Source organism: Entelurus aequoreus, linkage group LG21 (genome assembly GCF_033978785.1).
Source record: "Entelurus aequoreus isolate RoL-2023_Sb linkage group LG21, RoL_Eaeq_v1.1, whole genome shotgun sequence".
In the NCBI taxonomy this organism is placed as follows: Eukaryota; Metazoa; Chordata; class Actinopteri; order Syngnathiformes; family Syngnathidae; genus Entelurus; species Entelurus aequoreus.
The window spans coordinates 31,642,883-31,656,485 of record NC_084751.1 but is presented as its reverse complement, the minus strand read 5'-3'; the positions used below and the strand labels follow the sequence as shown (position 1 = coordinate 31,656,485).

Below are 13,603 nucleotides of genomic sequence, written 5' to 3'. Positions count from 1 at the left end.
GATCCTTGTGTGGAGCTCAGCGAACTACACGGATCTGGCGAGAGTCAGGTTATATAATAATAAACAATAATAGATTTTATTTGTAAAAAGCACTTTACATTGAGTAAACAACCTGAAAGTGCTACAGTGTATTAAAAAAAATAACATTAAAATAAAAAGATAATAAAAAATAAATAAAAATAAAAACTAGAACAGCCTAATAGCTAGAACTAGTATGCATATATCTAAAAAAAAAAAAGGTTTTTTTTAAAAAAAAAAAAAGGGTTTTTAAGCCTTTTTTAAAAGCATTCACAGTATGTGGTGCCCTCAGGTGGTCAGGGAGAGCGTTCCACAGATTGGGAGCGGCGGAGCAGAAAGCCCGGTCTCCCATTGTTCGTAGCTTTGTCCTCGGAGGTTGGAGGAGGTTAGCCTGTCCGGAGCGGAGGTGTCGTGTAGAGGAGTTGGGGGTGAGTAGTTCTTTGAGGTAAAGGGGGGCATTTCCATGGAGGCACTGGTGGGTTAGTAGGGAGACTTTGTATTGAATCCTGAGTGGAACAGGAAGCCAGTGAAGGGATTTGAGAATTGGTGTGATATGGTCAGAGGTGGGTAGTAACGTGCTACATTTACTCCGTTACATCTACTTGAGTAACTTTTGGGATAAATTGTACTTCTAAGAGTAGTTTTAATGCAACATACTTTTACTTGAGTATATTTATAGAGAAGAAACGCTACTTTTACTCCGCTCCATTTATCTACATTCAGCTCGCTACTCGCTACTGATTTTTATCGATCTGTTAATGCACGCTTTGTTTGTTTTGGTTTGTCAGACAGACCTTCAAAGTAGGATCTATCGCATGCCTGCGTTTCACCAATCGTATACAGTCACTAGTGACGTTTGACTCCGTTTCACCAATAAAATGCAGTCACTGGTGACGTTTGACTCAGTTTCACCAATCAAACAGAGTCACATGACCGCCTGGTCATGTGACTTTCCGTGGCAAAACAACAAGCTTAAACTTACATGAACTCAACCACGTCAAATTTGAGGAAGCACATCGCGGTAAGTAACGTTAGTAGATATTTTGGCTGTCACTGTAGGCTGATGTTAGCTTCCCTGCTATGAATCACTGTCAAATGTACATCGTGTGGGGACATTTATTAACGCACTGCAGCCTCATAGACAGACAAGACACACACACGCACAGTCGCACACACACACATGCATAGAAACACCAATCAGAAGCGCACAGTGTGTTCCCAGGTGCAGCCCACACCTATCAGTTTATGGTTTGCGTAAAGGCTAACTTGTAATTTTCCTTTGTAATCTATACCTACTGAGCCTATGGTGCTGTTAAGTTATTGTGGTTCAATTTGACTTAAAGGCCTACTGGAATGATTTTTTTTTTTAAACGGGAATAGCAGATCCATTCTATGTGTCATACTTGATCATTTCGCGATATTGCCATATTTTTGCTGAAAGGATTTAGTAGAGAAAATTGACGATAAAGTTCGCAACTTTTGCTCGCTGATAAAAAAAAGCCTTGCCTGTACCGGATGTAGCGTGACGTCACAGGAGCTAGTATTCCTCACAATTCCCCATTGTTTACAATGGAGCGAGAGAGATTCGGACCGAGAAAGTGACGATTACCCCATTAATTTGAGCGAGGATGAAAGATTCGTAGATGAGGAACGTTACAGTGAAGGACTTGAGAGGCAGTGATGGACGTATCTTTTTTCGCTCTGACCGTAACTTAGGTATAAGCTGGCTCATTGGATTCCACACTCTCCTTTTTCTATTGTGGATCACGGATTTGTATTTTAAACCACCTCGGATGAGAGTCGAGCACGCGAAATGGACATTTAAAGTGACTTTCATCTCCAAGACAATACATCGGTGACACACTTAGCTGCTGAGCTAACGTGATAGCATCGTTCTCAAATGAAGATAGAAACAAAATAATTAAACCCCTGACTGGAAGGATAGACAGAAGACCAACAATGCTATTAAACCATGTACATGTAACTACACGGTTAAAATTTCTCAGCCTGGTAAGGCTTAATTATGCTGTTGCTAACGACGCTAAGGCTAATTTAGCAACCAGACCTCACAGAACTATGTACTCTCTCCTTTTTCTATTGTGGATCACGGATTTGTATTTTAAACCACCTCGGATACTATATCCTCTTGAAAATGGGAGTCGAGCACGCGAAATGGACATTTAAAGTGACTTTTATCTCCAAGACAATACATAGGTGACACACTTAGCTACTGAGCTAGCGTGATAGCATCGTTCTCAAAGGAAGATAGAAACAAAATAAATAAACCCCTGACTGGAAGGATAGACAGAAGACCAACAATGCTATTAAACCATGTACATGTAACTACACGGTTAAAAATTCTCAGCCTGGTAAGGCTTAACTATGCTGTTGCTAACGACGCTAAGGCTAATTTAGCAACTTAGCAACCAGACCTCACAGAACTATGTACGCTCTCCTTTTTCTATTGTGGATCACGGATTTGTATTTTAAACCACCTCGGATACTATATCCTCTTGAAAATGGGAGTCGAGCACGCGAAATGGACATTTAAAGTGACTTTTATCTCCAAGACAATACATCGGTGACACACTTAGCTACTGAGCTAGCGTGATAGCATCGTTCTCAAATGAAGATAGAAACAAAATAAATAAACCCCCGACTGGAAGGATAGACAGAAGACCAACAATGCTATTAAACCATGTACATATAACTACACGGTTAAAAATTCTCAGCCTGGTAAGGCTTAAAAATGCTGTTGCTAACGACGCTAAGGCTAATTTAGCAACTTAGCAACCGGACCTCACAGAACTATGATAAAACATTAGCGCTCCACCTACGCCAGCCAGCCCTCATCTTCCCATCAACAGCCGTGCTCACCTGCGTTCCAGCGATCAACGGCGCGACGAAGGACTTCATCCGTGGGTTTGGCGGCAAGCATCGGCTAGGCGTAGTAAGTAGTCCTTGTTGTGTTGCTGTAAGTATTGTACTTAGCCGCTAATACACCGATCGATCCCACCTACAACGTTCTTCTTTGCAGCCTCCATTGTTCATTAAACAAATTGCAAAAGATTCACCAACACAGATGTCCAGAATACTGTGGAATTTTGTCGAAGAAAACAAGAGGCTTTTCTATCGGGTCCGATGGGGTCCAACCACTTCCGTTGCTTTTGTGACGTCACGCGCATAAATCATATCCAAAGGAGTTTTTCAACCGGAAGTGTGGCGGGAATTTTAAAATTGCACTTAATAAGTTAACCCGGCCGTATTGGCATGTGTTGCAATGTTAAGATTTCATCATTGATATATAAACTATCAGACTGCGTGGTTGGTAGTAGTGGGTTTCAGTAGGCCTTTAATTTTTTTAAGTTAATGTATTATTATTTAATATATATTATTGTTTTAGTTGCTTAAGAGATATTCCTGGCTCTGAATTTGCTCATTGCTATTTTTATGTTTTTGTGCATTATTTAATAATAATAATAATAATAATGGATTTTATATTTGTTGCCGTAATCATTAAACGAACAGGTTACTCATCAGTTACTCAGTACTTGAATAGTTTTTTCACAACATACTTTTTACTTTTTCAAGTAAATATTTGGGTGACTACTCCTTACTTTTACTTGAGTAATAAATCTCTAAAGTAACAGTACTCTTACTTGAGTACAATTTCTGGCTACTCTACCCACCTCTGGATATGGTCATATTTCCGCACTCTCATCAGGATCCTAGCAGCACTATTCTGTATGTATTGCAGCTTCTGGATGTTCTTGCTGGGGATCCCGACAAGAAGTGTGTTGCAGTATATATCTTTCTATGGAAGCGCTAAAATCTACGACAAACAAGCGGAAGGCGCAGTACACCCTGGACAAGTCGCCACTTCATCGCAAGGCCAACACAAATAGACAACATTCACACACTAAGGTCAATTTAATGTTGCCAATCAACTTATCCCCAGGTGCATGTCTTTGGATTTGCCACTATATATTATTCTATGTTTACACAGGGGTCCAAAATAAGACGAGCTGCGGGCGGAAAGTGTCCCCCGGGTCACACTTTGGACAACTTGAAGCCACATACCGTAATCTTGTCCGTCAAGGTACTTCACCAGCAGGTCGTCCTTTGCCTCAGAGCTGTATGTTCGCGCCATGGCGACGAGGCCGAAGGGAGAAGAAGCCTTCTGTTTGGCAGAGTATATATATTGCCTCAAAGCTGAGCAGGACGGCCATACTATGCGCCGGCTATCGCTGTCACTTACATGGACGCGGAAGGTCCGCAGCAGAGCTCTTTGCCCGAACTGTGCAGCCATACTTGATCGAGAGCAGGTCTCTTCTTCTTCGTCTTTGGTATTTGCGGCGGGCAAACCAGCTAGAAGTAAATTACCGCCACCTACTGGAGACCAGAGTGTGTAACCTAAGATAACTGGGAAAATAAATGCATTCACAGCGATGATAATAATACAAATGTTTCTTTGATTTAAAAAAAGACGGTACTCTGTGATTTCAAACTCTGACTTTAATCACGTGACACCACATCGTCTATTATGCGGGATAATCAATCATTGTCCTATGATATTCATCACGAGGCCGGTGTTCCGTCGAATTTGGCAGCTTCCCCGAAAAAAGCAACCAGTTGCGTTATTCGATAGGGGAGGATCAATCAATCAATCAATGTTTATTTATATAGCCCTAAATTACAAGTGTCTCAAAGGGCTGCAAAAGCCACAACGACATCCTCGGTTCAGAGCCCACATCAGGGCAAGGGAAAACTCAACCCAGTGGGATGGGAATCAGAAACCTTGGAGAGGACCGCAGATGTGGGTGACACCCCCCCCCCCCTCCCCCTCCCTCTACGTGAGACCGGTGCAATGGACGTCGAGTGTGTCTAGCATAATATTGTGGAAGTCCAGTCCATAGTGAATCTAACATAATAGTGAGAGTCCAGTCCATAGTGGGGCCAGCAGGAGACCATCCCGAGCGGAGACATGTCAGCAGCGCAGAGATGTCCCCAACCGATGCACAGGCGAGCGGTCCACCCCGGGTCCCGACTCTGGACAGCCAGAACTTCATCCATGGCCACCGGACTTGTGCCCCCCCTCCACAAGGGAGAGGGGGGCAGAGCAGAAAAGAAAAGAAAAGAAAAGGCAGATCAACTGGTCTGAAAAGGGGGTCTATTTAAAGGCTAGAGTATACAAATTAGTTTTAAGATGGGACTTAAATGCTTCTACTGAGGTAGCATCTCTAACTGTTACTGGCAGGGCATTCCAGAGTACTGGAGCCCGAATAGAAAACGCTCTATAGCCCGCAGACTTTTTTTGGGCTCTGGGAATCACTAATAAGCCGGAGTTCTTTGAACACAGATATCTTGCCGGGACATATGGTACAACACAATCGGCAAGATAGGATGAAGCTAGACCGTGTAGTATTTTATACGTAAGTAGTAAAACCTTAAAGTCACATCTTAAGTGCACAGGAAGCCAGTGCAGGTGAGCCAGTATAGGCGTAATATGATCAAACTTTCTTGTTCTTGTCAAAAGTCTAGCAGTGTACCAACTGTAACTGTCACGGCGCGGATTCGAACCCGTGCCTCTCATAATTCTGAGTGTCACAATTCCTCCTCTGGCTGCTCACTCGGACAGGCCCCCACTCACGCTGGGCAGCGACAAGGCTGCATGCAATCACTCATCAGCACACCTGGGCTTGACGAGAGGGAGCGGCATAAAGAGACAGCGAAGCCAGGAGACCTTTGCCAGAACGTAGCCAATCTCACCCGAGTAAGCATCACGTCTGGCACCTCTCCCTCGGTCCTTGCTCACCTTCATTGTGCTCTTCCTCGTTCCTGTCTTGATATCCTTTGTGTCTTCCGTGATCGTGTCTTGCCTCACGACCTCCTCCCGGATTGTTGCTTGCCTTCCCCGATCCTTGACCACTGTTTGGACCCTGACCTTGTTGCCTCTCTCCAGCCCCTGACTGCTTGCCTTCCAGCTGACTCCCCTTCGCCTTCCCCTTTGGATTCGATGAAAGATACATCCAACACGCACCGACAACACCCTCTGGTAAATTCTACATTGTTAATTCCACACATAGTCTGCATTCACTCACTAGAGGTAGCATACACATCCCACACATTCATCAAAGGTTTAAATAAACCTTCAAAAACGCAGTTCTGCCTTTGTGTCGCCTCCTTCCCTTTGCCTAGTACAGGGGTCGGCAACCTTTACCACTCAAAGAGCCATTTTGACAAGTTTCACAAATTAAAGAAAACAATGGGAGCCACAAAATATTTTTGAAAATTTAAAATGTAAAAAACACTGCATCCAATGCTTAATTTGCTTTGTGCTATGTTAACCAGAGGTCTCAGACACACTCCCCGGCCCGCACCTTAATATGAAAATTTAATGTTAGTTCGGCCCGCGAGTTTTGAATGAATGGCGCTTAATAGCGTCATTCTTCCCAACCCTCCCAATTTTCCCGGGAGACTCCCAAATTTCAGGGCGTGATGGCACTGCTTTTAGCGCCCTCTACAGTCTGCTCAAACAGCGTACCTGCTCGGCTACATGTTGAATGCAGCTTCTGCTTCCGCTCAACCGACGCACGGAGGTGGGGGGGTTTGGTGGTAGCGGGGGGGGGGGGGGGGGGTGTATAATGTAGACAGGAAGAGTTAGGGCTGCATGGGATTCTGGGTATTTGTTGTGTTGTGTTTATGTTGTGTTACGGTGCGGATGTTCTCCAGAAATGTGTTTGTGATTCTTTTTTGGTGTGGGTTCACAGTGTGGCGCATATTTGTAACGTAACAGTGTTAAAGTTGTTTTATACGGCTACCGTCAGTGTAAGCTGTGTGGCTGTTGAACAAGTATGCCTTGCTGTCTCCTACGTGTGCAAGTAAAAGCTGCATACAACATGTGGCCGGGCTGGCACGGTGTTTGTACAGGCTATAGAGGACAATAAATGTAGCGCCATTAGGGCACGCCTTTGATTTAGTAGCTAGGGTAAAAATCGGAGAACTTAAGCCCTGGGAGATTTTTAGGAGAGGCACTGAGATCCGTAAGTCTCCTGGGAAAATCGGGAGGGTCGGAAAGTATGCAGCTGAGCCGCATCAGAGTGGTCAAAGAGCTCCGGAGCCGCGGGTTGCCGACCCCTGGCCTAGTACATAACAGTAATCTTTTAATGCTAGACATAGGGAGACCCAAAAGTAATAGGTTACAGTAATCGAGACGAGACGTAACAAACGCATGAATAATGATCTCAGTGTCGCTAGTGGACAAAATGGAACGAATTTTAGCGATATTACGGAGATGAAAGAAGGCCGTTTAAATAACACTCTTGATGTGTGACTCAAACGAGAGAGTTGGGTCGAAGATAATACCCAGATTCTTTACCGAGTCGCCTTGTGTAATTGTTTGGTTGTCAAATGTTAAGGTGGTATTATTAAATAAATGTCGGTGTCTAGCAGGACCGATAATCAGCATTTCCGTTTTCTTGGCATTGAGTTGCAAAAAGTTAGCAGACATCCATTGTTTAATTTCATTAAGACACGCCTCCAGCTGACTACAATCCGGCGTGTTGGTCAGCTTTAGGGGCATGTAGAGTTGGGTGTCATCAGCATAACAGTGAAAGCTAACACCGTATTTGCGTATGATGTCACTTAGCCGCAGCATGTAGATGCTGAAGAGTGCAGGACCAAGAACCGAACCCTGGGGAACTCCGCACGTTACCTTAACATGGTCCGATGTCACATTGTTATGGGAGACGCACTGCATCCTGTCAGTAAGACAAGAGTTAAACCAAGACAAGGCTAAGTCTGACATACCAATACGTAGGATAGGATCTATTACAGGGGTGTCAAAGTCAAGGCCCGCGGGCCAGATCCGGCCCACGAATGAATTATCTATGGCAAAGGCGCCGATCTACATTTTTGCCAGTGGGTGCTCGGTGTGTATTAGTGTTGTCCCGATACCAATATTTTGGTACCGGTACCAAAAGTTTTTCGGTACTTTTCTAAATAAAGGGGACCACAAAAAATGTCATTATTGGCTTTATTTGAACAAAAAAAATCATGGGGTACATTAAACATGTTTATTATTGCAATGTTGTCCTTATATAAAATAGTGAACATACAAGACAACTTGTCTTTTAGTAGTAAGTAAACAAACAAACAAAAGCTCCTAATTTAGCTGCTGACGTATACAGTAACATATTGTCATTTTCCATTCTATTAGTTTGTCAAAATTATTAAGGACAAGTGGTAGAAAATGAATTATTAATTTACTTGTTCATTTACTGTTAATATCTGCTTACTTTCTCTTTTAAAATGTTCTGTCTACACTTCTGTTAAAATGTAATAATTACTTATTCTTCTGTTGTTTGATACTTTACATTAGTTTTGGATGATACCACAAATTTGGGTATTAATCCGATACCAAGTCGTTATAGGATCATACATTGGTCATATTCTAAGTCCTCATGTGTCCAGGGACATAATTCCTGAGTTTATAAACAAAATATAAATTTTAAAAAAACTAAAGATTTTGTGATGTTAAAAAATATATATGTAATCATAGTAGTATCGACTAGATACGCTATTGTATGTGGTATCATTACAGTGGATGTTAGGTGCAGATCCACCAATGGCGTTTGTTTATATTGTAGTATCCCAGAAGAGTTGGTGCTGCAGGGAATTCTGGGAATTTGTTCTGAAGTGTTTATGTTGTGTTGCGGTGCAAATCCATCCATCCATCCATTTTCTACCGCTTGTCCTTTTTGGGGTAGCGGGGGGTGCTGGAGCCTATCTCAGCTGCATTCAGGCGGAGGGTATATAGTGCATGTGTCTCACACTACGAAGGTCCTGAGTAGTCCTGAGTTCAATCCCGGGCTCGGGATCTTTCTGTGTGGAGTTTGCATGTTCTCCCCGTGACTGCGTGGGTTCCCTCCGGGCACTCCGGCTTCCTCCCACCTCCAAATACATGCACCTGGGGGGGATAGGTTGATTGGCAACACTAAAAAAAATTGGCCTTATTGCAAAATGTGTTTGTTGTTGTTGTTTAGTGTGGTTTCACTATATGGCACATATTTATGACAGTGTTGGCATTGTTCATACCGCCACCCTTCGTGTGACATGTATGGCGGTATAGTAAGTATGCCCTTCATTCGCTTGTGTGCAGTGTGGTTAAAGTCAAGTTGATTGTGTCATTGGTTCATTATCGGGTTCAATGAAATTATGGTAAGACATTGTTAATCATAGACTTCTTGATTTGTGACTTAATTCAATATGTAAAAGGCACCAAACTCGCCACAAAATCAACAGCAACAAGATTGAATTATCAAAAATTATTTTAAAGATTGATAGTCGCCATCAATCTCACGTGGGTGCTCGGGCCCCGGGTGGTCGGCGCCTATGGCCTATGATGATATTTGATCAGTATTTGATCAAATGCTGTTTTGCATGCACCAATACTCCATCAGTGTTGGCGCTAGTAAATTTTTGGTGTCCTACTTTTTTGTAACCGTTTTGAAAACAAATGATTAATGTCTGTATTATCTCACATTCTACATTGTGTTTTGGAAAAAAGTTGTCGCACCGCTACTCCATCAGTGTTGGCGCTAGGAATTTTCTAAATGGGGTCCCAGGGACCCCATCAAGTCATAAAAATGGGGTCCCTCAGTCAATTTTTGGGGTCCCACTTTTTTGTAACTGTTTTGAAAACTAATGATAAAGGGCTGCATTATGCTGTTATATCTCACATTCTATATTGTGTTTTGGAAAAAGGTTGTCGCACCAATACTCCATCAGTGTGGTGGTAGGAATTTTAAAAATGGGGTCCCAGGGTCCCCATCAAGTCATAAAAATGGGGTCCCACGGTAAATTTTTGGAGTCCCACTTTTTTGTAACCGTTTTGAAAACAAATGATAAATGTCTGCATTATCCTGTTATATCTCACATTCTACATTGTGTTTTGGAAAAAGGTTGTCATAAACGTTACTTAAATCATTAAAATAAACAACAAAAAAACACATTTTTATGTATATGTAAATGTATACAGTTATAAATAGAGATGTCCGATAATGGATTTTTTGCAGATATCCGATATTCCGATATTGTCCAACTCTTAATTACCGATTCCGATATCAACCGATACCGATATATACAGTCGTGGAATTAACACATTATTATTCCTAATTTTGTTGTGGATGCCCCGCTGGATGCATTAAACAATGTAACTTTACCATGAATTGATTAACGTGGACCATGACTTAAACAAATTGAAAAACTTATTCGGGTGTTACCATTTAGTGGTCAATTGTACGGAATATGTACTGTACTGTGCAATCTACTAATAAAAATTTCAATCAATCAAAAACAAGGTTTTCCAAAATAATAGAACAACTTCAACTCCAGTTATGGAAAAAAGTGCCAACATGGCACTGCCATATTTATTATTGAAGTCACAAAGTGCATTATTTTTTTTAACATGCCTCAAAACAGCAGCTTGGATTTTGGGACATGCTCTCCCTGAGATAATCCTGGTACCCATTACAACTATGGGAAATACTATACCTTGATTTTCACAAAGTGCATTATTTTAATTTTTTTTTAAACATGCCTCAAAACAACAGCTACAAAAACAATGAAGGCACACAGCTTCAGTCCAGAGTATACTAGACGTCCGTGTTTTACCGGATATGTACCGCTCCGTACAGCAGCATTTTAAAAAGTCATTAATTTCACTTTTTGAAACCGATACCGATAATTTCCGATATAACATTTTAAAAGCAGTTATCGGCCGATAATATATCGGCAGGCCGATAATATCGGACATCTCTAGTCATAAACATTCATTCACTTTCTTCTTTCCTTCATGGATCTAAACTTTACCGCTGCCGGCATTTTTTTCTATATTTTTATTGTAATATTTTCAGAATGTGTTTGTTCTATTTTTGGCCAAAGTAAGACAAAGAAAACAATCTGAAGTCGTCTTTATTGTTTAGTTTTAATGCCATGATTTTAATAGTCCGGCCTGCGTATGTACATATTTTCCTCCATGCGGCCCCATTCTCCTTCTATGCCACATCAATATGGAATGCACTCCCAACAGGTGTAAAAGAAAGTGCATCTCTATCTTCCTTCAAAACCGCACTAAAAGAACACCTCCAGGCAACTACAACCCTAGACTAACACCCTCCCCCCTCCACATCCCACCTCCCCGGATTGTAAATAATCAAATGTAAATAATCAAATGTATATACTTGTTCTTATGCTTTCTGAGCTCACTATGTTCACTGCTCGCTGTACATATCCTACCAAGTCAGACCTACACTGTTTCAATGTCCATTTCTCAGATGATGCAATTGTTGATGACTGAAGTGCTGATATCAACCAAACTTAACCCCCCGCCCCAACCCTCTCCACATCCCACTCCCCTGATTGTAAATAATGAAAATAATTCAATGTATATACTCTGATGATTAACTTGTGTGATGACTGTATTATGCTGATAGTATATATTTGTACCATGAATTGATTAACGTGGACCCCGACTTAAACAAGTTGAAAAACTACCATTTAGTGGTCAATTGTACGGAATATGTACTGTACTGTGCAATCTACTAATACAAGTTTCAATCAATCAATCAAAAGCTAAAATGAGTTTGACACCCCTGGTCTATTGAATTACGCTGTCACGTAAAAAATTATACTTTAAACTTCGGAACGCCGATTTGGATATCAAATAATGCTCCTACTGTAGAATTGAAAATGTGCAATTATTACCTTCTTTAATGAGGCCATGTTTTTGCAAGATGTACTTTGTCTGTTAGTTAGCAACATAATTACCTTTATAAACGCCGATTTTGATATTAAATACCGCTCCTAGTGTAGAATTGCTGTTATTACCTCAGTAAAGTGTATATTTTCGTCACGGTTTGTATATAGTTAGCAACATAACATGGATGGATTTTGATCACATTTCCAGAAAATGTCTGAAATAGGTCCTGTAATAAGTGCTTTTGTAGTGTCCATTTTTCATAAATTAGCTTATTGTTGTAAGTAATTATGTCACCGTACAGTAGACAAACAACCATCCATGCATTTGAGGTTAATCAAGATTGATATCGTTTTTGTTTTGGTTTGTTTGCTGGGATGTAGAATAATGCTAATTAACAATAACCACAATACATAAGGTTTTTATGCCTGTTGTGCAAAGGAAACAGACATCAATGTGATAACGTAGTGGGTTATATGTAAACAGGGAACCGATTGTGCAAGCAGGATGTCATTTTATCAACCAGCTCTTAGTCAGCAAAGTAAGCGAGTTTAGAAACCCTATAGCAGAGCATTTATGACCACGCCCCCCGCTCTCCGGAGCTCATTTGATTGGTCGCTGCAAAGTCCCTTCTTCTTCTGGCTGCTCTCGTTGATTTCTCATGCATTTTTCATTTCTCATGAATCGCTGTCTTGTTCATTTTATGACCAATGTTCCCTCTAATTTTTCATGTGTGTGAGCAAACGCAAAAACTCCCTGAGCCTTCAGTGGAGCCCATGTGAGCAACATCAGACGTGCACAGTGTGCACCTGTCTCAAACCTGACTAAATAACAAGTTCAATCTCTATACATCCATTTTCTACCGCTTGTCCCTTTCGGGGTCGCGGGGGATGCTGGAGCCTATCTCAGCTGCATTCGGGCGGAAGGTGGGGTACACCCTGGACAAGTCACCACCTCATCGCAGGGCCAACACAGATACACAGACAACATTTTCTTATTATTATAATCAAATGACAGCAGTCATTTCTATTTCTAATATAAGTGTTTAGGCCCACTTACAATGACAATAACAAAAAACATTGTTTTTCATGAACTGTGTACTTGTATTGTTTGTCTGGGTGGAGATCCTGCTTTGGAAATAATTTGTACCCCCTTTCAGACATTGCATTTAGTTCCCATTAAAACATTCACATGTTGCACAATGAGATGTGAGCAGGGGATCATGTGTACATTCCTGCAACTTCCTGTTTGTAAAAAATATATTTTTATTAGTATTTATTTAATATACTAACAGCATTTCATGATTAATATTTATAAATTAAGATTCCTAGAATAAGCACACATTTGATTGATAAATCATAGTGCAACGACCTGGAATGACACTTTATGTGTGGTGTTGGAGTTGTCCGACTTTTTGTGTGGCTGTAAACGCATCACTGGCTAAGTGCCATATGTGCATGTGTTGGCGCTAGTGAGAAAGAGTGAGCGGCTGCTGTTGATATAACAAAGTTGCTTTTGGTCTGGTTTGTACTGCAGAAAATTATCAGTTTTGCTGGATATCTTTTTTTTTTGTTATCAATATTTTGGTGATGTGTTTATGGCCGACAATAAAGAGTTTTGCTCAGTAAAGTGATCGATGGAACTCATGTCCTCAAAGCGTCTCGACAGACGTTACATTATTTGAACAATGATGACGAAAACTGTTTTCTCTGTCGTGTCCGTGTGTCGAAAATTGTTATACGCTTATTTTTTTATTTGATTTTGTGCGTTGCATAGATTTGCCGTGCGCAGAGGACGCTTGAGCAGTGCGCAATTGCACAGGCGCAC

General features: G+C 41.3%; 1 protein-coding gene across 2 annotated transcripts in view; it reads right to left on the bottom strand.

Annotated features, from left to right (window-relative positions):
• The window catches only part of auh (AU RNA binding protein/enoyl-CoA hydratase), a 28,202-nt gene extending 23,794 nt beyond the window's left edge, over positions 1 to 4,408 (bottom strand). Inside the window, exons 1-2 of one of the 2 annotated variants that reach the window (XM_062032032.1) lie at positions 4,277 to 4,408; positions 4,099 to 4,198 (exon numbers count right to left, since the gene is read on the bottom strand). In XM_062032032.1, coding sequence (XP_061888016.1) covers positions 4,099 to 4,198; positions 4,277 to 4,327 — 151 coding nt within the window. In that variant the 5' untranslated portion in view covers positions 4,328 to 4,408. Of the gene's footprint in view, positions 1 to 4,098 lie in introns of both variants that reach the window. The other variant, XM_062032030.1, reaches the window with a different exon arrangement.
• Positions 4,409 to 13,603: the final 9,195 nt, after the last annotated feature.